Here is a 24,330-nt window from a genome sequence, read left to right on the forward strand (position 1 = left end):
ATCTTTAGCAATTTTAAAGTCAAACTTATTAGAGGAATAGACCAGGAGTCAGCAACCTTTTTCTGTAAAGGGCCAGATAGTAAATATGTTCAGCTGTAGGCCACACTGTCTCTGTCAAAATTACTCAATTAAACCACTGCAGCACAAAAGCAGCCATAGATAACAGTAAATGAAGACGCATGGCCGGGTTCCAATAAAACTTCATTTGCATAAATAGGCAGCCTGCTGGATTTGTCCCAAAGGCCATAGTCTACCAACCCTTGGAATACACAGAAGAACATAAGAACTTGCTGTGATAGTTATTAAAAGTTTAAAGAACAGCTAAACAAACTAGCTCCCTTTGACATGGAATTCCTCTCCTCTATATCCTCAGTAGTCCTAAACCATTGTCCAAAGACAGGAGAGACTTTTAATATGTACACACAGGCACTAAAATCAAAGAAACAGCAATTAATTGCAAATGGGCTCTAGTAGCTACATGGTGATACGTACAAGGAATAGAACACTGGAAAAAGTAAGTGTGATCTGGAAGAATAATTTACAAATTAAAGTCGAGTTCCTAGACATAATTCTGGTACCTTCTTAAAAAAAAAAAAAAAAGATTTTATCAAAGATGGGTGAGCAACAAATGAGCTTAAGCTGACATGTATTTTAATCCTTTTTTCCCAAATGTTTAAATATTTCCTCCCACAAGATATACTAGAAAAGGTTTCTATCATTTTAGAAGTCAGTGTCCATTTAAGACCCAATCTGAATTTGAAATCTGTACATTTATTTTAAAGAACTATTATAAAAATAAACATATATCAAAATACTGTCTCCTTGTTCTGTTTCTAGATAAAGCTTACTGGGCTGGCGTGGAAGGGAAGAATTAGGGGATGTTAAGTGAGAAGACCACATGTACAACTTAAAATAGTGATGGAAGAATTAACGTGTCTGGATAAACCATTTTCAGACTAATTAGCTTAACTGATAAGTATTTGATTTACCTGTTCTCATTTACACCAGAATTGGCTTCAACTATAGTATATAAGTAAAAAGTATAAAAGGAAAAGTGCTGGGACACCCATAAAAAACAAAAATAAAATAAAAATATGGAAAAGATTAATGGAATGGGACAAGGAAAGAATATTTCACATTTCAAGTCCAGACACAGAAGAATATTTCACATTTCAAGTCCAGACACAGAACTTGGGAAACAGCAGCACTAACATGAGGAGAATACGGTCGTGGGCCAGCAGCTGGAAGGTGGGTTCAGACGCCCAACAGTCAGTAAACTGCTCAGATAATCAGTTTCTTCATTTGCCAAATAAAAGGCTGAACTAGATCATCTGAGCTCCCTGTAACTCTACTATCTACATTCACTAAAACATACCTCGAATAGCTCAAAAAGGAAGGAAAGCCAAAGGTACTGGTAGGAAAATACTGGAGAATTCAAAGGCAAGGTAAGAATGGTGAGCCTAATCACAAATCAAGTGATCCAAACCTACCTTTACTAATTCTGTAAAGAATTATAAAATAACTTTCCCAGACTTGGGACTGTGAGTGTTGGCCACGCCCACAGTTATCTACTAGGAGCAGCAGCACAGGCACACCGTTCCCAGGCAACTGGGCAGTGCACACAGGAGCCTGGCAGAAGAAAGACTGGCCGGAGGCACTCCAGGCCAATGGCCACACTGAATCGCCTGACCTGGTGCCTTTCCACACCAGACACAGACACAGAGAAAGGGTGAGCAGGTAGCAGAGTGGGCAAAAGCAGAGAGAAACAGAGGAAGGGTGGTAGACGCCAGTGTCAGGGATGAGAGCAGGAAGTTGCTTGGCAGTGGCAGAAGTAGGGGGAACAGACTCAGAAAAAGAAACAAGGGAAAGTCCAAGTCTAGCAAAAGTCACTAGTAAGAAGCGACAGATGTCTACTTCTGAGGAGGTGCCCATTAGAATTTTTATTGGGTTTCTAAGCTTCGACTGTACAATTAACACCTCTGGTGTGTCTGAGAAACAGCTAAGCCACTGGGAGCCTGTTCGAGGCATCTCTGATCCCCTGAACCGCTTTACACTATACCCCATCAACCAGGGTAACTGAGGCATGTCTCTGTCCCTTGAAATTAAAGTAGCTTAATGCAGTTTTTAAATTTAAATTGTAATGGCAATTACCTCCTTCAGAATCCTTTCATTAAAAAATTGTTGAAGTTTTTCATTGCAATAGTTGATGCAAAATTGTTCAAAACTGTTGTGTTCAAAGTACTCTGTAAACATAAAACCAGAATCAGAAGTCATCATCAGATCAACTTCATATTATAAACTTATCTTAGGATAAAATTTTATTGTATCAATGTTTAATTAAAAATTAGGTAAAAAAAAATACATATAATTGTTTTATACTCCCCAAATGCTCTTACTTCAAGACAAATTTTGTTAGGTATTTAGGTATTGAAAATACCGTGTTTTACTAAAAAAAAACGATGTGTATTAAATGAGATAAATATCATACAGTAAGATACAAAATGTAAGCCACTTACAACATAATTTTCTTAAGCACAGGTGTTAATAGCAATCTAAATTAACTAAAGAACAAAAATGACTTAAATCAAAGTGCTTTAGATCTTTTTCTGTGTAATCTATAAAATTAAAGTTATAAAAAACATTATGAATACTAACTCATTTCTAAAATGAAGAGACTGTTTTACATTATCTCTAAGATCCCTGCAGCTCTAAAATGTTCCGATTCTGTGTATGTGCCTGTTACAGTAAAACTAGTGCAGACCAGGAAACAAATGTCTGAAGATTTAAATCTTAAGTCATGGTGAGTGTTTTTCTACCTTTGAACAAAAGGTAATAATTAAAAGTTTCAAAATATGTATCACATCAAAACCAAAACTCTACCCCTCCCAAAAAGTAAACACTCATACCTTCCCTTGGCAAAAGCAAGCCAACTACACAGGGGGAAACACCACTCCTACACAGCCAGAAGCACACCCACACTGATAAAGCCCGATACAAAAACAGTCGGATTTGCTTTGAGATTTTTACAGAACAGTCATTCAAAACAAAATGGCACTCAGATGTTAGCTACTCATTTCATCTCTTATTGCGCGGCCCTGTGGTTGTTCTTAAATATTTATCTTGAATACGAATTAACGTATAATATCTTGAATACATATATTATGTACTTTATGTGCTCTATGATGTACTATATCTTTAATATAAATATTTTTTCATTTGGTGGAAATTCACTGGAAATAGCTATCTACTGACAACACTAATAATGGATTTCTACACATAGCAATGAGTTTGGCTTATATGGTAGGTCGACTTGTACCCAGCACTACACTATAGTCAGTGGTTTTGATGGCTTAATCCTCTTTATTAGTAGCACTCAAGACTTTACGTTTATTCAGTTGCATTCATTTAGGAGTACGGAGACATCTCCTAACAGTAATGGTTTCAATCAACATGTTTGTTTTTTTTTTTTTTTTTTTTGAGAGGTGGGAGGGGCAGAGGGAGATATCGGAGAGAGAGAGAGAGTGAATCTTAAGCAGGCTTGACACCTAGTGCGGCGCACAGTGAGGGGCTCGATCTCATGACCCTGAGATCATACCTGAGCCAAAATCAATAGTAGGACACTTAACCAACTGAGCCACCCAGGTACCCCTCAATCAACATGTTTTAATTTTAGCATTAGTATGACCAAAATCTGAGTTTTTCCCTTTTTAAGCATCAGCTTCCTATTTAAATCATATTATGAAATGAAAGGAAAGCATGGACATATAACTGAAAATACATCAAGTGAAAGGTATTACGAGGGACAAAAGGTTTTTTTTTTTAAATATATGTGAAAAATGGAATAAAAAATACCAAATACAGTTTCACAAACAACTACACTTACCGAAACCAGCAATATCTAGGACTCCAATAAAATAAGATGACGTGTCAAAAGGAAAGCACTGATTTACTCTGTTTACCACATGATCAAAAAGATGGCTATAGACAGTCTTTGCCAAGGCATCACGGGCATTGTTTGCTTGCTCCACTTTCAAGGGTACCCTGTAAGAGAAGAGTATACCAATGAGAATTCTTTACAGGAATAACTGAAAATAACGCCAGACACCAAGACCACAGTGTACCCAAACACGGTCACTGTGAAGAACAAAATAAACAGCTACGAAAGGTCATTTGTGAATAGGCACAGATAACTGGGGCTCAGAAGCATACTAAAAGAACTAAAGAAATTATCTACACATAGATAAAAAATGTTTAATTGAGTAAAAGAAGTTTAGGCTCAAAAAAATGGTTTAATCTTAATTTATGCTTTACTGTACATGCTGAATATATAAAAAATTATTTAGAGGACTAATCTTCCTTTTGACTTTCAAAGACTTTCTTTAAATGCAAAAGAAACTGTTTAATTCAGGGTAACTTTAAAGTATGGTACCTTAACACTGTTTAGAAAGAAATGTTTACATCTTAAAATCTGGACTGTCCAATTCTACTATTTAATATAAGTAACTACATAACAGTTCTAGATTTTGCAGATACAGACACACATAGCCCTTTTCCTAAAGAAAATTATAGTCTAGGGGCGCCTGGGTGGCACAGCGGTTAAGCGTCTGCCTTCGGCTCAGGGCGTGATCCCGGCATTATGGGATCGAGCCCCACATCAGGCTCCTCCGCTATGAGCCTGCTTTTTCCTCTCCCACTCCCCCTGCTTGTGTTCCCTCTCTCACTGGCTGTCTCTATCTCTCTGTCAAATAAATAAATAAAATCTTTAAAAAAAAAATTATAGTCTGATGAAAAAACTGCCATAAAAGTGAATTTTCAAACACCGTGCTAAATGCTATCATAAGGGTAAGTACGAGGCACCACAGGAGCACCAAAAAAAAAAAAAAAAAAAAAAAAGCCAAATTTGGAAGTAATCTTCAAAGTCTTTCAGGTCAGACTGATAATTCAATCCCTTCTAAACTGGTTTTCCAACTTATACTTCCTGCAACAGAACACCCCTTCCTAAAGCGAATCTTTTGTGAGCACTCCATACATAGAACACATAAAAGAACTGCTTTAGAACAAAGGGGAAATGAAGGAAATGCTACCTGAAGATCACACACTTGTGCTTTTACTGGACTTCTCTTGGGCCCCTGAAATATCTCCAAGGAAAAGCAACTGTATGGTGCTACTATGCATTCTCCTTGCTAAGGTTTAATTTATAATAATTTGGAATTAGTTTAGAAAAGAATCAGGCTAGGGGCGCCTGGGTGGCACAGCGGTTAAGCGTCTGCCTTCGGCTCAGGGCGTGATCCCGGCGTTATGAGATCGAGCCCCACATCAGGCTCCCTGCTCCGCTAGGAGCCTGCTTCTTCCTCTCCCACTCCCCCTGCTTGTGTTCCCTCTCTCGCTGGCTGGCTGTCTCTATCTCTGTCAAATAAATAAATAAAATCTTAAAAAAAAGAAAAGAAAAGAAAAGAAAAAAGAAAAGAAAAGAAAAGAAAAGAAAAGAAAAGAAAAGAAAAGAAAAGAAAACAGGCTAAACATACCTTGTTAATATTTTCCAAAACATAAGAGCTACCAAATTTTCTGAGTGTTTAAGGTTTGTTTTTAAATCCCTCTTGGTTTAATTTGTTGGAAATCTTCCTGAAATACGTCACTAGAGCTCACTGACTGCCTTATTTAGCAAGGGATAGAGGACCTGACATTTTCCCCCCACAAATGGAGATCTTCAGTGCTTCAGGGTGATGGCTGAATATCAATTTTATTTTATAGTATCGAAACCAGAAATGCCTAAAACAACAGGATAGTGAGCCAAAAGTGTACAGAGACCCAAATACAACCTACAAGTTCTTGGTTACAGATCTGAGAAATCTTGGCTAGGCTGTTATTTTTTTGTCATCTGCAATTCCCTCTAAATGAAGAACCCGAGAGGTACGGGGAAATTCCATTTGCTGAGTGTTTTACTAAAGTGAGTTTTACTTAATAAATTTTAGAACATGCCATTTGTAAGGAAAATCACTTTTAAAGTAAAATGATCTGCATGCTTCTGAAACTAAACGGTGATGGTCATACAACCTTGTAAATATACTAAAAAAATATTAAACTGTACACTTTAGAAGAGTGAATTATATCTCAAAGTCTTGAAAAATTGAAAAAAAAAATTGTTGCCTAAAACAAATATTGATTAACAGAATCAACTCCTATTTTGGTAGTTGTACATTAGTAAACCTCTCTTACTCTATAAACTACGAATCAATGCCATGCAGCGTATCTGTGAGGAACGACTGCAAGAGCTGCGGAACTCAGCATTTATTCAAACAGCAGATTACTGCAGTGAGATGCACAGGATTCTTACCTGTCAAGCACATGTATTATTATAAAGAAAAGAATGAATGATATATAAAGTTCAACTTTAAATCTCACAGAAATCTTCTTAAAGAAAGATTTTTCCTTGACAAACCACAAGGAAGGATTTTTACAGAGCAATGAGTTAAGGAACTTACTTTATAACTGTTCCTTTGGTGCCCCCTGCTGTTGTTAGCATGACTCTTGTGGTCAAACTCACACGAAGGTCATCTTGATCCAAACCTAGTAACTCAGCACAATATTCCAATGCCTGAGTGGATTTATTCTTCAGATTACAACCACCTAATGAAAATACATTTAAATCTGAAGTTAACAGACATTATATAAACCAGATCTTCAAGACACATTTCTTAGAAGTATACTTCACTTAGATCAATCTATGGAATAGACAAGGCTTATCTGTGACTTTTAATTTCACCTCACTTTTTCACCACCCTTGTCAGCCACTCACACGCCCAAGGTCAATGGGAGACCCTCACTCGAGGCAGTCCGTGATATAATCCTTCAGCCCATCAATATTACCCTGCCACTATTTCAATTTTTATGACCCGGCAAGCAAAATATACTGATAGATTATAATCCTTGTAAATCTCTAGAGAAATATAGTGCCTTATCATTAAAATTTGTATGACTCCTGAAAACCTTAAGGAAAAATTTTAATAGCAAATGTTGGCATTTCAGTAGGTCAGTGTGGATGTCTGTCAACATATGAGGTTTTGTGTATGCGTGTGGTGTGTCTGTGTGTACCCACACATGCATATGTATGTACTCATGTTGCTTGGGAAAGAGGAAGAGGGTGAGGAGATAACGCTATTCCCTGTACATCATATCCATAGATTTCTAGTTATGGCGGATGTTTTAAGAAGTATTCTATAGAAAGAAACTATACTGCAATGCTTTAGCCTCTGGGCTGATATGGCTATAAGACTCACTAGCTGTGTGACCCTGAACAAGTCACTTATTCTTTCTGTGCTCAGTTTCTTCAACCATTTAAAGGATAATAACTGTACTTACCTAATAAGGCTGTTATAGATTAATGAGGTTACATATGTGAAGCTCTTGAAATAGTACCTTGTTACCAGTAAGCACTATATAAAGGTTAATTATTATCATTTTTATTACTAGTACTAATATTTTAAAAGTAAACATTTTACTAGTATTTTTAAGTTTTAATGTTTACGAATAATTCATTTCAAGACTAATTTCAAAACTACAAAGAATGTGCGAAAAGTTTACCAAAAAAATAAGTTTATCACGACAAATTGGTAAACTATTTAATAGACTGGTCTCAGGAAAAATAGACCATGAGATTCCATAAGAATAAGGGGTTGTGGGCGCCTGGGTGGCTCAGTTGGTTAAGTGTCTGCCTTCAGCTCAGTCATGATCCCAGGGTTCTGGAATCAAACCACGCATCAGGATTTGATGAGCAGGGAACCTGCTTCTCCCTCTGCCCCTCCCCACTGCTTGTGCGCTCGCACGTATGCACTCTTTCTCTCTCTCTAATAAATGAATAAAATCTTTAAAAAAAAAAAAAAAGAATAAGGGGTTTCAGGATAACTCACTGGGGAAAAAACAGCTTCTTCAGCAAATGGCACTGAGACTGGATATCCGCATGCAAAAGAATGAAATTGGAACCCTGCTTCACACCACAAATAAAAATTAACTAAAAAAGAATCAAAGACCTAAATTATGAGCTAAAACTATTAAACTCTTGGAAGAATACACAGACAAATCCTCATGATCTTGGGCCAGGTAATGGTTTCTTAGATATGGCACCAAGAGCACAAGCAACAACAGAAAAATCAGACAAATTAGATTTCATCAAAATGAAAAACTTTTGTGTTTCAAAGAACACTACCCCAAAATTTAAAGGACAAGCTGCAGATCGAGAGAAAATATTTGCAAATTATATATCTGATAAGGAACCCATATCTAGAATATAGTTTTTAAAAAACTCTTACAACTTGACAATAAAAAGACAGCCCAATTAATGGACAAAAAGATATGAACAGACATTTCTCCAAAAAAGAGATACAAATGGTCAATAAAGACATGAAAAATGTTCGATTTCATGGGCCTTCAGAAAAATGCAAATAAAAACCACAGTGAAGTAAAACACTTCACACACACTAGGATGGCTGTAATCACACAGTGTTAGTGAGGATATGGAGAAACAGGAACCCTCATATACTGTTGATGAGAATGTGAAATGAACACAGCTACTCTGAAAAAGCTGTGGATATTTTTGTAATTATTTTATCAGAAAATTTATTCTACTATAAACGTTTAGAAAACTCCTACTTATATTGAAAAGTTTTTGCATGATAGCATATGCAAAAATGCCTATTAGAACTTCCTATGTTTTTAAAATTCTGCATAACAAAAGTAAATGGTATTTTAACAACAGGGATTTGGGAAGGAATGAGAGGTGAATGCCGAAGTGATGAAAATGTTCTAAAAACTAACTACAGTGATGACTGCACAAATTTGAGTACATTAAAAACCACTGAATTGTATATTTTTAATGGGTGAATTGAACAGTCTATGAACTATATTTCAATAAAGGTGTTAGCAAAGAAAAAGAACAAGGGGACAAGAATACTTAGAAGACATATTTAACGTTTAATTCTATGAAAATAAGTTTACTACTGATCTCTAGTTTCTATACACATACACACAATTATCTAAACTATATAGCTGTCAATAAACTGACCATCAATAATTCATTAACGTATTTAAACTTTTCTTTTTTACTATTTTGCAAAGTTTCTTACACACTTTCAGGAATTACAGAAGGCTAACATAAGAAAACATTAATTTTAAAAGTTTTAAAAAGGCAAAACACTGTAAAATAATGAAAGGTTTTCATGTCACTCCCCTTCCAAAAAAAGAACTTCTCTGTACATTCTTTAAATCTGTTGTTAAAATACCATTTACTTTTGTTATGCAGAATTTTAAAAACATAGGAAGTCCTAATAGCATTTTTTGCATATGCTATCATGCAAAAACTTTTCAATATAAGTAGGAGTCTTCTAAACATTTATAGAATAAATTTTCTGATAAAATAATTACAAAAATATCCACAGCTTTTTCAAATTGCGAGGACATGCCAAAATTGAGCTCTCGGGGGGGGGGGGGGGGACAATTCTAACTAGAAAGAAACCATTTGGATCTACAGTAAGGGTCACAGAAAAGATGAAGATTAATAAAATCTGAGCTATTAAAATAAAAATAACCTAGTTTATTGTATTTTTTAAAAGATTTTATTTATTTGGGAGAGAAAGAACGAGCGATGGGGAGAGGGAGAGAGAGAGAGAAGCAGACTCCCTGCAGGGAGCCTGACATGGGGCTCAATCCTGGGACCTAGAGATCATGACCTGAGTTTAAGGCAGATGTTTAACTGACTGAGCCACCCAGGCGCCCCAAAATAACCTAGTTTATTAATTTTCTTTGATTTGTTGCCTCTTTCCAATCTTCTCTGCTTTCTGCTCATTTTCCTCTCAACAGAAGGAATTTTGAGAAGAAAGATAAAAGATAATGTAAATATGTGCAATTTGCCTTTTGACTGTTTAACTGCTTTTCAACTCACTGGCTCACATCACATTTATGGTCCTCTGTAGACACCTGCGTGCTCTGCCACAGGGTACTGAGATGAGGTGTGAAACTGCCAACTATCCCTCCTAACAACTTTCCAAAGTGGGCCTTAATCTACGCTTTTTTTGTGTTACTTAGAACACCCACAGACTCCCTTCGTATAATGATACTGCACAGCAACTGAGACGTATTCTAACATTCATCACATTTTCAAAATAAGGATTTTAAATCCCTCAAAAAAACTAAAATTTTAATGCACACTAAGAATATACCTGATTTTGCTTTTTTTACCTTTTAAATTAGAATTAACCTGTATTTTTATTTTACTTTTTCGTTAAAAACACAGTGATTACTATGTGCTGGACATAAATACTGACAACTATTAATATTTAACTCATTGATTCCCCTATACAACATGAGGAAGGGGTTGTTATTATCCCCAGTTTCTAGGTGGGGAAACTGAGACCAGAGAGGTGAAGTTTCTGGCCCAAGGCCACACAAGCAGGTAATACGTCCGTGATGAACACTCGTGCGCACCCCGCTGTGCTGCATCTGCTGTTCCGACCTCACGGCATCACAGGATGTTCAGTCTGGAGGGTCATTAAGACTATGTCCTTCTGCTCATTCACAGACCAGGACTCTCAGTGAGGTTCAGTGGCCGGGGGCAATTTGGGACAATTATCACAAGTACCTGAGTTAGTCAGACATGGGGAGAACCCCGCTCTCACATCTACAACTTCATTAGTAAACGTATTATTTCTGCATAGGTTCCGCTTCCATAAAATATACATAATATCCCCTACCTCATTATCTTTGTGACGTTTAGATTATGATTATGGTTTTTATGATGAAACCCAGCGTATGAAGGGTCTTGCACATAGCAGACACATTTTTTAAATGTTCTTTTTTCCTTCCTCTTCCTCCTTCCTTATATGCACACATACTATTGCTCGGTACTATACTTTAAAAGTACTTCTAGTGGACTGTTTCTTCATTATTTTACAAATGAAAAAAGCAAGGGTCGAGAGCTTCTGGGATCTGACACTAAAGCCCATGTTATTGACTACTATATTAAATGGTGCTTTTGATTTTTTAACTCACTGTTATTATAAAATATTTTACTAATGTATTTATGCAGGAGTCAACAATCTTCTTAAGTGTCAGATTTTAGGCTTTGCTGGCCACATGGTTTCTGTCACAACTACTAAACTCTGCCACTATAGCACGAAAGCTGGCACAGACAAAACATAAATGAATGGGTGTGGTTTTGTTCCAAAAACACGTTATTTACAGAAACAGGGAGCTGGTCAAATTTGGCCATGGGCCACAGTTTTCCAACCCCTGTAATTCATGGATCAAACTTAAGATTATACAAAAAGTCTTACTGTTTATGCAGAGACTGAAACACTAAAATTGAAAAATTACTATCATGCAGGCATTAAATGCTCTTTTCAATATGTATAAAGTATAACCTATTTTCTTTTCCAAATAATAAAGTATACAGGCTTGTACATATTCAATTGTCCTAATTAACTGATCCAAGTTTATATTAATGAACCAGAAAAATGTCAAAATACCTTAATAGATGGTAGAGAATATTCTGTGCACATACTGCAAAAGTATAATTATCAGTTGAAAATTTTAACTAAATACGACCCTGAAAGGGGCAGTTACTTATTCTTCATAAAATGAGTTTATTCCCCATTAAGTATCACTGATTTGTTCAAAACAGAGTTCATAATGACTAACTATGCAGAATCCTTCATTTCCAAGATTTACCATGTAACACAATACATTCTAGAAATTTCAGGGTATTAAAAACCTGCACACAAACAGACTGAATTTACGTATGACAAAGAAATGACAGAACTTCTAATTTTATTCCTCTTTAAAACAAAACAACCACAAACAAAAAAACCTGAAGTGCTGCCGGCTTCCTCAAAATCAATATTTCCAAGGTGCAGGACACCAGCTACTACCCGGAACAGATCAAGCTTTTCTTCATCATCCAAACCAATCTTTTTCATGGCTGTGCACATTCTAATAAAATCTCCATGGTCATCTAACAGAGGATCTTTCAAGGAACCTGCCTTAAGATACTACAAAACAAGAAGACCTCAATTAATTGTTCTTTATCATTATTTAAGTACATTAAAACCACTACACAAAGTCTACTAATGCGCTACATGATATGCAAAAATATGTCAATGGGAAAACTTTACTCTTCTAATGATTCAAAAACTAAATGAGCAAAGTGTACACAGAATCTCTCTGCATTACTTCTTTCAACTACCTGTGACTCTATAATTATCGCCATAAAAATCAGTCGAAAATGGAATGAGATGTTTTCCAATTAAATTACAATTTTAATTCTAATGCATTATAATGCTAAGGTATGTCAGATAAAAATCTAAACTGAGTGAAAAAGAAGGGAATATCAGTGGTTGAAAGGAATCAACGTGAATTCACAGGTCAAAAAGAACTAAGGTAAAAAATTATAATAAAAATTAAAATCTAACATTTAGCATTATACTCCTTTGGGTTAACTGCCATCAACTGCGCCGATATTCAGTAATAATAAACAGTGGACAGACTAATAACAATTTTTATGGCCAGAGAATCATTTTTCAGATATTCCTGTATAAGCATATATATGAGGTGAAGTGTATTAGTAAGCACTGTGCTTACTTAGAATTTATGCAATGACTCACATTTCAGAAAAAATAAAGAGAAAATTTGTTTTCTCTCCTAAAAGAATTTACATCTAAAATATTCATAGAACTTATTAGAAAACTCAGAAAAAGGAATAAGAAAGTTAGGCCTGCAGAAACCTTAGAAGTAGAAAAATAAAAGTTACTGTACAGAGAAAGATTGAACTAGGAATTTTCCAGAACTTGACAATGAATAGGTAAAATTAAACATTAAGTAACACAGCACCGGAATTAACTGCCCATTAAAGACACCTCTAGGAGATTTTTTTTCCCTCCCAGTTGCCAAATGCCTCCCAGCTAAAGTTGTGATTATCTTCCACAAAATTCTTTAAAATGCTTAATTATGCTTGAGTGAAATTTCTGGAAAATGTCTAGAGAAAGAAATTTAATTTTATTCTTAAAAGAAGCAAAGGAAATGATCACATGCAGCCAAAATTAACAGAAAACACAGATCATGCAGAATTTTTAGTCTTCCAACTGAATGGTTACTTCATTTAAAAACTTTCTAATCAAATGTTAAAAATACATTGCTATTATGGTAGACTAAAAATACTGCATTCTCCTAAAAATTGCACACAGCTTAGACACTCAAATGGAATTAGGCAAAGGATTCTAATTAGTCAAAATGATCACCTCATCCTCCTGATAAAGACATAAAAAGTAATTTAAACATATTAATCCATTATTCACTTATACGTTTTTATACATACACTCAACAATATGAATACAATACTTCACAAAGTATGCTGACTCTAGAATAGCAAAGAGTACATTTTCTTCTTAGCAGAATATAAAGAGTACATGTTACTCTTTGTGGAGAGTAAAAATCCAGTTTTCTTCCCTCTTTACTCAGTTTTTTCCATGTCAAAGATCAAATTTAGATATGTATCTTTTCCTTGGGGACAGCTGTGCTATCCCACTAGGTAATGTTTCCATTTTTTTAGTGGAAAGAATAAAATTTCTGTATCTTGATGATACCTCATAAAAAATAAAGGTTATCATGACAAAGGAAGATAGCATAACAAATTTTTTTTTTTAAGATTTTATTTATTTATTTGACAGAGATAGAGACAGCCAGCAAGAGAGGGAACACAAGCAGGGGGAGTGGGAGAGAAAGAAGCAGGCTCCTAGCGGAGGAGCCTGATGTGGGGCTCGATCCCATAACGCTGGGATCACGCCCTGAGCCGAAGGCAGACGCTTAACCGCTATGCCACCCAGGCGCCCCAGCATAACAAATATTAAAGTGACTTCTTAAAGTTCCAACCATGAATATCACATAAACTAAAGTTTACGATTTATAATTTGGACATTTATGTCTAAAATGATAAACACTGGGCACCTGGGTAGCTCAGCTGGTTGAATATCTGACTCTCGATTTCAGCTCAGCTCACGATCTCAGGGTTTTGAGATCGAGCCCACAGCAGGCTGCACACTCAGTGTGGAGTCAGCTTGAGATTTTCTCTCTCTCCCTCTCTAGCCTTCCCTCCACTCTGTGCTCTCTCTCTCTCTCAAATAAATAAAATCTTTAAAAAATAAATAAAAGTTAAATGATAAATATCAACTTAAACAAAAATTAACTACTCATCTGCTTAGAATTCAAAATAATGGGAATTTTTATTTGTTTTCTGTTCTTTTCTAGGAACCTATTAGAGATATAATTCATCTCACTCATTTCGAAAGGAGTCAAAAGCATCTGATTCACATTTAAAACTGAGTATAATAAAAACTGTACAATTAAACACTTAATATAAAACGTTAAATAAAATAAAGACAAAATGAACTAGTCCCTATAATTAATCCTGACTCAGTATTTCATAATTTAACCTTTAGAACTTAATACCACTTATTACTTGAACATTACATATTAAAATTTATAAGAGTTATAGATTTTTAGATTAAGGGTTTAATGTTTTAAAAATAATAATAGTATAATTATATCTAATTACCCTTAGAAATATAATAATTTAGTAAAACCTATATATAAAACTTCCCATAGTATATTACAGAAATATAATGTTTTAAAGAGAAAACAACAATACAAAATATGCATTAGTTCACAAGAATGCTTACCCTGTTTAATATCTACTTCAAAGCACTTCAGCCTTAAAGTAGAAAATAAATTTTGGACATATTTTATACTTACTCCCAAGTGGGCAATGTGAAAGTAAGTTAAAAAATGTTAGCAGAGGATAATTCTTAGGAAATTTTAATACCCTCATGTGGGGGGAAAAAAACAGGAGAGCAGCGCGTGGAGGCCGAACCAAGAAGAACCAAAACTTGTAGCTACTGTAGATACCAACAGAGGCAAAAAGTACTATACTGTGAGAGAGACTTGGACAAGCACTTTGTTTTTAAAGTATAAGCCTAAAAGAAAGAAATATTACTTGGGCTCCAAAATAAAAAAATATATCTTTCAGTATGATTTTTTTGTATTAAAGATTGTAATTTAAAAAAATAGTCTACTATACCTCGGGACTTTTTCGGTTCTGTAAAATCTGTTTGTCAGTTTCTTTGTTAGCAAAGTATCTAGTGCAGCCTCGATTTAAATACTAGGAAAAAGAAATATAAATATAATAAATATGATCCACATGAAAATAATACAGAAGAAAACATAATTTATCAAACAGTGGTAACCAAAAAGAATTTTTAAATACAACCTGAATATCATTTAATTTCTCAATTACAACTGATAATGTCTATATATTATACACATTTTACTCCTACTAATCAAACCAAGGATGTTGAAAATCCTGATTTCTGAAAGCAGATTAAATTAAATGATCAACATTAAAATCAATACCATAAAGCATTCCTATTTTTAAAGGGCAGCAATTTTAAATCTCAATGTCAAATATCTCCTTAAAAATTTAGTCCATAAAATAAGTACTACAGATAAAATGAAAAACGTAGTCTCCAGTAAGGACCTACACATTGTGGTTTAATATTTCAAGTAATATTTTTAATGCTGAGTAATAGAAAAACATCCCTAAGTTTCTTAATTTCTGACTTTTATAATCAGTTCTTCAAAACGTGCCTTTCATATTTACTGACAGTTAACACTGACCATACATAAATTACAATACTTGCTTTATGAACCTTCATAGGTATCCAAATAACAATTTCAGCTTTCATCTCAATGATTTACTTTGCTGCCCAGAAGCCTTTTAAAGACTAAGCACTTTCAAAACATAGAACAAGGGAAGCAGTTGAGAAGAAAATAATTTATTAGTCCCAAAGAGAATCTATTACCCACATTTAAGGCGGGGGAGTGGGGTAGTCAGGAAGGAAATACACAGGAAACAAGATGGAAAATGTTTTTAAACATCTCAGCTTCTCTTAAATCAGGTCACTATGATCTCACTGTACCATGTCATGAACTCCAAGATAAAATATACCACACATCATATAAATGCTATGAAAAAATGTATACTACATTTCAATGATTTGGGACTAAATTAATATTTTAGATGATCAATACATTTATCTGTGTACCTCCATTACAATGAAATATTAAAATACAGATAAAACCAGAAAATGATATACAATGAGTTGTTCTTTCTACCTTAGAATCTTTAGGAAAAACAAAAAAAAACAGAAGAGAGGGGGAATTATACTGGTAAGCGATTTCAATCGACCATTTCAAAAAGGAGCTATTTTATTTAGTAAGATAATGGTAGCTTAATCATGAAGAGCCAAAACAAATGTTTTCCTTGCTAGCAAGGGTTTTATCTCCCCAAATACTTGGCTTTTGGATAGCTTAACGTAGTATTAAAGCCTAATACTTGTTTTTTCCAACCTCCCTGTAACTAGAAAACTATAACTATTCTTGTTATCCATTCTCATTCTATCCAAGCTTTATTTCTATTCAAGGTTATTTGCATGACTATAATAAATGCTCATAAAATATATGCTAAAATACTTGGGTATTTTAATAATGCAATCTTCTAAACCTTTTATTTTCTAAAGTACACGAGTAATTAATACAAATGTTTTCAAATAGATGTGTCCCTACAACTCTTTACATACCATTTTGGACAGAGTAGTGACAAAAAAAACTCTGGAAGTTCTCAACACTACTCTGGAATTCTTTGTCTTTATGACCTTACCTATGAGTTATAACTGGAGGCCTAAACTAAACTACAGAAAAACCTGATGAAATTATCAACACACTTTAAGTCACTTGAAGGCAGAATCATTTGGGGGAAGGGATATAAAGGTATGCATATGTACGCATGAGAGGAATAACCAAGACAGCAGATGTATTTGGGTGAAAGATAATAACGTTCCTCTAGTCTCCTCCTAACCACTACGACAACTCTGGTAAAAGAAATCATGGCTCCCAGTTCATAGTACAGAGGCAGGAAACTCTCTGACCTAATAAAGAATTTCAGTAACTACCTTCCTAGGATGGCTGCCACTGCGCCAGGAAAGGCTATACATTCTGAGACACACAAAAAATATGCTCCCAAGCCTCCAAACAGAAATACTAAATTAAGACAAGAATAGTCACATTACTTTATCATTAACTCAGAGCCAGTCACATGATAATTATTAAATTTCATATGATTCATGGTAACTTACACAACTTTTCTAAAAATCATCGTACAGAAATATCTCTTCTACTTTCATGAAGATAATGTGGGCAACTAACTTCAAATTCCAATTAATTAGCTGAGTTCTACAGAAGGTGGGACATTGCAGAAGTGTATAAACAGATGCAGTTATAAAGCATTTTAAAACAGCAGTTTTAAATTTTCCAAATACATATTAAAAGAAACTGATTGAAGTAATAAAAGCTAACTTGCAAACACACACACACACACACACAGAACAATAATTAAATATAATATGTGTCTCAGTTCTCATGCGGAGGACTCCTGCCCCTTAAGAGGATTATCAGAATCACCTGGAGAACTTTATTCAAATTGCATTCCTTTACCCATTCCCATAATTCCTACATATTCCTCACAGGGACACTGTTTCCTAGATGTGAATTTATAAATCATGCACCATCCCCAGTCTGACCACTTCTTGAAACTCTATTGGCTTGTGATTCTTGGCACTCCTGATTTTGTTGTACTTATCACACATCTCCACTTGTGCTTTCTTTCTTGGGCAACTCTTCACAACTCATATTCTTCAACTCCAGAGTCTGGATCCTGGCACATGCTTTTTTCTACATTATACAATCTCTCAGGACAATCTTATCTACTTACTGTCAGAGTTTTAACTACCACCAGAGTACTGACATCTCCCAAACCTACCACTACAGCACCAACAATAATCTTCAGATTAGTATACCCAACCATCTTCTAATTCTCTCCCCTAAAATGATCCACAAGTTCCAAAACTAAACTCAATCTATATGCCACAAATCTTCCATGTGGCCCTCGTGTGGTATTTACATCCACCCAGTTACCCTACACAAATTTGAAAAATTATTCCAGACTTCTCCTTCTTCCTTCCATACTCAGTCTCCAAGTCGTATCAATTTTACCTCCTAATATTGTGGACATTCCATCCTCTGTAACCAAATTCAGGCACTAAGTAACTTACTTCAATGATAGCCATAGGTTTCCAACCCATCTACCCATAGTTGCACTTTCTATCCAGCCCTACCCTACCCCCTTCAAGACACCTTCCATTTTAAAGCCGGAGGTAAGCACAGACCTATTCAACTTTCTACTTAAATCCCTTCAATAGCTCCTTACTAACTACAGAAGACCAAACTTTCTAGCCTCGACTCTGACCATTTCCTGCCTTATTCTTTAAGCTGTTTCTTGCCTTTCTTTGTTCATCTTTTTGCATCTACTAGGAATATTCTTTGCATCTTTCCTTCTCTAGATAACACTTGAAAATCCTTCAGGATTTTGATCAAACATCAATTGTTCCTTGAAGTTTTTACAAAATCCCCAGCATCTGACGCATATCCCTTCCTTAAACTTTCAACCTATCAGTCAGGCTGTGTGTGTTTGTGCATTTCTGTGTGTGTGTGTATGTGTGTCCCACCAGATTCTAAGTTGCTCATGTGCAGGAACTGCTCATCTTTTTCATCTAGGCACAATGCCTAGGACCAAAAGGGCAAGCAATAAATATTTACTATTGAATTAAGGAAGACAATCATGGGTTCTTCATTAATTCAGTGGTGAAATCTTTTTTTTTAACAAATAAGTCAAAGATAACTTTAAAGCTAGCATTACAGAACTACTATAAATTTCTTACTGAGTTTAAATTCTGATTACATATCTCCTCATATAGTGTTGTATTATAAATTCAGCAGTAAATCTCAATAGAGACCTACGTTCTATCATGTTATACTGGATTTAATATTAGTTATATACAACTAGACATCAGAATCCACTAAAATAAGTTTTAGAATTGAAGGCAATTCAATTTGCAAAGTCTGTATGTAATTTCTTTTCATCCAACCTACCCGAAAATTATCTGGGGAGCTCAAATGAAGTTTTTCCCTAATATCTTCAGAAGCACCAGCACACAACCTATAAAAGATATGATAATTCCTTTCTTCTTTGCCTTGAACACAGATTCTAGATTTCTCCAGAAGATAATGTGAAACAAATCCTCCAACAACTGAACTCTGAAAAAAAAACAGAGAGAAAAATAAATTTTTGCATTTAAGGTCTGAAAGTACAACCTACCAATGTTGAATTATTTTTCTAATAAACATTTGTCTATATCAAAGAAGTTATAATAGTTATAGAGTAAAGGAAAAAAAAGAAGATAACTAAATAAATGTAAGCTTACAATATTTATGAGGGTTATTCTGAATATATATATTCTCCCAATTAGCTACAGTAACAGAGAGAAACTCAAATGGATTTACCATGAGTTCAAGTACAGCACCAATTCTATCAAGACCCTTGTGTTTTTTTCTTTCTCTTTTTTTTTAAAGTAGGCTCCATGCCCAGCAATGGAGCCCAATGTGGGCGTTGAATTCACAACCCTGAGATCCAGACCTGAACTGAGATCAAGAGTTGGACACTTGACCAAGCAATCCAGGGCGCCCCAAGACCCTTATGTTTTTCACAAACACTTCCCAAACATATCATCCCAAACTCACTCTCACCTTTTCATTGAAATGTATTTCTACAAATTTTCCAAATCTACTGCTATTATTGTTGCGAACAGTCTTTGCATTTCCAAAAGCTTCTAACAGTGGGTTAGCTATTGAAAAAGAAATAAAAATATTCCATCAAAAAATAGCATGAAGGGAAATTACAAAACAATATGCATAGTATGTTTCCTTATTAATATAGAAAAACGTTTTCAAAAATATTACCATGAAGGAATTCACATATAATGTCAAATCCCTCAAATAAATATTGACTACCACTATATTCAAGCCCTAGTAAAGTACAAAAGATGGGAAAATTACTCAAATTATGTAAAAAGAAAATGTAAATGGTATAGGAAAGACGAAATTTTAAAGTCATTAGGTTACAAAATTTAGAACTCAACTTTAAAAATTATTCCCTATAAATTGTAAAGGTTTCACAAGTACATCAGCCTTAAAGGAATAGTGATTATAATATAGAGAACAGCAAACCCCTAGTGAACAAAATACAAGAAGTTATTAGTTGACTTACTTTCCTAAAATATTTTATATATTAATAAATCCTCCAGATTTAATATTTTTCCATGTACACCCAACAAAATCATGTAAGTTTACAGAATTACTAAAAAAGATCCTCAGAACAACAGTTTTTAAAGTCCCAGCCTACAAGAGACTCATTTTATAACTAAAGACACCTGCAGATTGAAAGTGAAGGGGTGGAGAAACATTTATCACACAAACGGACATCAAAAGAAAGTCAGAGTAGCAATGCTTATATCGGACAAACTAGACTTTTTTGTTCTTGTATTGTTTTTATCCTACTGTGGTGACAGGGTGGTACTGGCCTCATGGAATGATTCTGAGTATGTTCCCTCTATTCCATTATTTTTAACACTTTAATAAAGACTGTCATTAATTATTTTTTTAATGTTTTGGTAGAATTCACCAGTGAAGACAATGTGGTCTTGGGCTTTTCTGTGCTGGGAGATTTTTGATTCCTAATTCAATTTCCATTCTTATTATTGGTCTAAGAAGATTTCCTAGATCTTGGATTCAAGATTCATGATTCAATTGTGGTAACTTCTGTATTTTTAAGAATTACCCTGTTTTTTTCCTAAGTTATCTGATTTGTTAGTATATAACTGTTTACAGTAATCTGTTATCACACTATGTATTTCTGTGGTTATCTGTCATACTGTTTTCTCTTCCATTTCTCATTTTGGTTTTCAAGCCTACTCCTTTTTTTCTTAATGTAGTTAAAGCACTGCCAACTTTTTTTTTTTTAACTGGTCATTACTTTCAATGTTATGATACTGCTTATTGTCTCTATTTATTTCTGATTCTTCTTTGTTGTCTCCTTCCTCTACTACATTTCAGCATTTCAGCTAAGTTTCTTCTTTTTCTAGGTCCTTGTGGTATAATGTTAAGTTATTTGAACTTTTTTTCTTAATACAAGAATTTATAGCATAAATTTCACTCTAACATCTGCTTTTACTGCATCCCATAGATTTTGGAATATTGTATTTTCTTTTTCTTTTGCTTTGAGACATATTTTGATTTACCATTTGATTTCTTGTTTGGTCCATTGCTTGTACAGTAGTGTGTTGTTTAATATTTACATATTAAATATGTAATATTTATACTGTAGATTTTCTGGCTTTGTTTTATCTCTAGTCTTGTACCATTGTGGTTGGAGAATATACTTGGTATGATTTCAGTCTTCCTAAATTTCTAATAATTGCCATGTCCCTTTCTATGTGATTTAGTCGGGGATTCTTCTGTGTGTACTTGAAGAAAATGTGTATTCTATTTTTCTTGGATGGCATGTTTTATATATATCTTTTAAAACCACGTATTCTGATGTATGCTTCAATAAAAAAATGTTCTTGTTGGGGAAAAAAAGAACAACTCTGAGGGTACTCATTTAAAATAAACCATATCAGAGAGGAGTGGATAGGGGGATGGGTAAAATAGGTGAAGGAGATTAAAGAGTACACTTATCATGACTGAGTAATGATGTATAGAATTGCTCAATCACTATATTGTACACCTGAAACTAATATAACACTATATGTTACTTACAGTGGAATTAAAACAAAATCTTAATATTTTTTAAATGAAAGTAAAAATAAACTCCCAATGAACCAAATGTAAAATTTTAATTGTTTTTATCTTACAATCACATACACACACCACATGACTAAAAAAGGTTTATCAGAATCTATTGTTTTGTTTTGTGTTGTGTTGTTTTTAAGTAGACTCCACACACCCAGTGTGGAGCCCAATGCAGAACCTGAACTTACAACCCTGAGATCAGACCTGAGTGGAGATCAAGAGTCAATCACAACCAACTAAGCCACCTAGGCACCCCATTAGAGTCTGTTCTTACACTCACCAGTCTCAACTATAAACACGCCAGACTAGTGCCAGTATTACATATTCTCCATCTGCAACCTCATAAATTGCTTCACAATGTTTATTACTAGAATTTTTCTTATGAAATCTTTTAAAGTCCATCTCTCTTATTCTATCCACAGTAGAAAGCTTAACAATTATCCAAACCCTTTCAAAGATAACTCTCCAGTTGTTTCACTTGCCAAAAGAAGTAAGAAAATATTAAAACTGAAAGAAAAATTTGCATATATACCTAACCTTTCTGATGGGTAAGAAAACTGAGGCCCAACAAAGTCAACTGACTTGTGAAAAGCCACATGACTAGTTACTGGCAAAAGGGGGACCCTTAATAGGTCTCCCCAACTCCTTTACTGCTGATCTACTAGTTTTTGCTGAAATATTTAATATTTTATTAAGTAAAATATCCAAACTTAGGATAACAGCCTATCAGAAAATTATGGTAATGCTATTGATACAGTCATTCTAAAACCAACAACCAATCTTCAATTAAAGACAGCATCAAATGATTTCTATGTTCTGCTGATTAACATCTACTATCCTCTAGGAAGGAGCTGCAGAAACATTTGGAATAATACTTTCCAACTTTCCTCAACTACAGCATGTTATATATACATACACCATATTCTCACAGAAGAAACCAGGTTTATATCCAATTTGCAAGTGACTTTTGCACCTCAAGTAAACAAATCAGAATACTAATTCATATTTTATTGAATTAACCCATAATTTGTTCTTTTTTATTTATTCAATTTTAAAGGGTGATTCCCTCATTAAAGTGAGGTACTTTACTGTGAATAAAGCATTACTTATGAGATCTTCACACCTGGCTGTGTTACAATACAGTGTTACAGTGCAAACTGTAAATAAAACTGTAAAATTATTTATATCAAGAAACATGAAAAACTTTATTGATGGAAACTTTATAAAAATGTTTATTAGAGTGTTTATGTTCATCTACATGTATATTTCACATAATTGTGAAAAAATGTGATAACATTTGCTAGTTATGATTTACCAAAATGCATGAACACAGAAAGACCTTAATAAATTTCTATTCAACGAAATTTTTCTTTAAAATAGTAAAAGTGTTAAAATATGTTCTTAGTATAGCACATAGTTAAGATGCCTGAATTTATTATATCCCACTTCCAGAACTGATGAGCCACATGCTCTTCAGCAGGCCACTTAAAGTCTTTTTACCTCAGTTTTTAATCTGTAAAGTAGGGATAAAATAGTACCTACCTCAATCTATGGGGATTTAAATTACAAACAGATATTCAGCAATCACACAATGCATAATACATCTCACACATGTTAATTTCATCATCATTATGAGAAGAAAGAGAGATAATCTGATCTGGAACCTCAGGAACTAGAACCCTCCTCCCCCATCTGATGAGAAGTCAGAGACAATTTTGACAATTTGACGATTTGACACAGTCCCGCTTTGGCTCTCACGCTTGCAGTCCATGGGTAGGTTTTACCTTCTCCCCTTTCCCCTGTCTCTGGCTTGCCTACAGGGCAACCACATATGCAGTCATTGCCCCAGCCCACCCAGAGCTTTTGCTCACTTCCTTGTGTTACAGATTTGCAGCTTTATCTTGAACGCAACATGAAGCTATTAAAAGACTGAAAGCAAAAGAGATCATCCCGACTTCCACACAGAGAACAAATTACAGGGAAACAAGAATATAAATGGGAGGACCAGAGAGGAATCTATGATGCAGGAGGATGGTGTGGATTCAACATGGTGGTTGACTAGACCAGCAGTCTCCAAACAGGGTATAAGAAGACTTTCTAAGGGGTATGCAAGCATTGAACTTAAGGAAATCAATATACAGACTCCTGCTTTCCAACTGTACTAATTCATTAAAATGTCCCCCCAAAAAAACATTTTAATTCCAAATAACCCTCTTCCTCTCTCCTTTGCAAAAAACAATGTCAATGAAACAAACAGGAGGCCAGAAAGCTTCCTGTATTTATCTCATTCATCTGAAAGATATTTATGGATCTCATCTCATGTATCAGACACTATTCTAGGAGACTAGAATCTATAAAAATCCCTGCCTTCTTAGCACTTACATGGGGTGAGAGGGAAAACAACAGACATTAAATAAAGGAGAAGATATCTGAGCAAAGATTTGTAGGAGATGAAAGAGCCTTTTGGATCTCTGGGAGCGCATTCCAGAT

General features: G+C 34.6%; 1 protein-coding gene across 6 annotated transcripts in view; it reads right to left on the reverse strand.

Moving 5' to 3' along the window:
- Positions 1-24,330, reverse strand: part of MYO6 (myosin VI) — a 138,279-nt gene that overhangs the window by 41,674 nt on the left and 72,275 nt on the right. For all 6 annotated transcript variants that reach the window (XM_087856941.1, XM_087856940.1, XM_045803942.2 and 3 more), the window contains exons 8-14: positions 19,738-19,835; positions 19,084-19,248; positions 15,119-15,199; positions 11,858-12,038; positions 6,483-6,627; positions 3,884-4,041; positions 2,152-2,243 (exon numbers count right to left, since the gene is read on the reverse strand). In XM_087856941.1, coding sequence (XP_087713067.1) covers positions 2,152-2,243; positions 3,884-4,041; positions 6,483-6,627; positions 11,858-12,038; positions 15,119-15,199; positions 19,084-19,248; positions 19,738-19,835 — 920 coding nt within the window. The remainder of the gene's footprint in view (positions 1-2,151; positions 2,244-3,883; positions 4,042-6,482; positions 6,628-11,857; positions 12,039-15,118; positions 15,200-19,083; positions 19,249-19,737; positions 19,836-24,330) is intronic.

Source organism: Ursus americanus, chromosome 29, assembly GCF_024610735.1.
Source record: "Ursus americanus isolate L20-20 chromosome 29, mUrsAme1.1.p, whole genome shotgun sequence".
NCBI lineage: Eukaryota > Metazoa > Chordata > Mammalia > Carnivora > Ursidae > Ursus > Ursus americanus.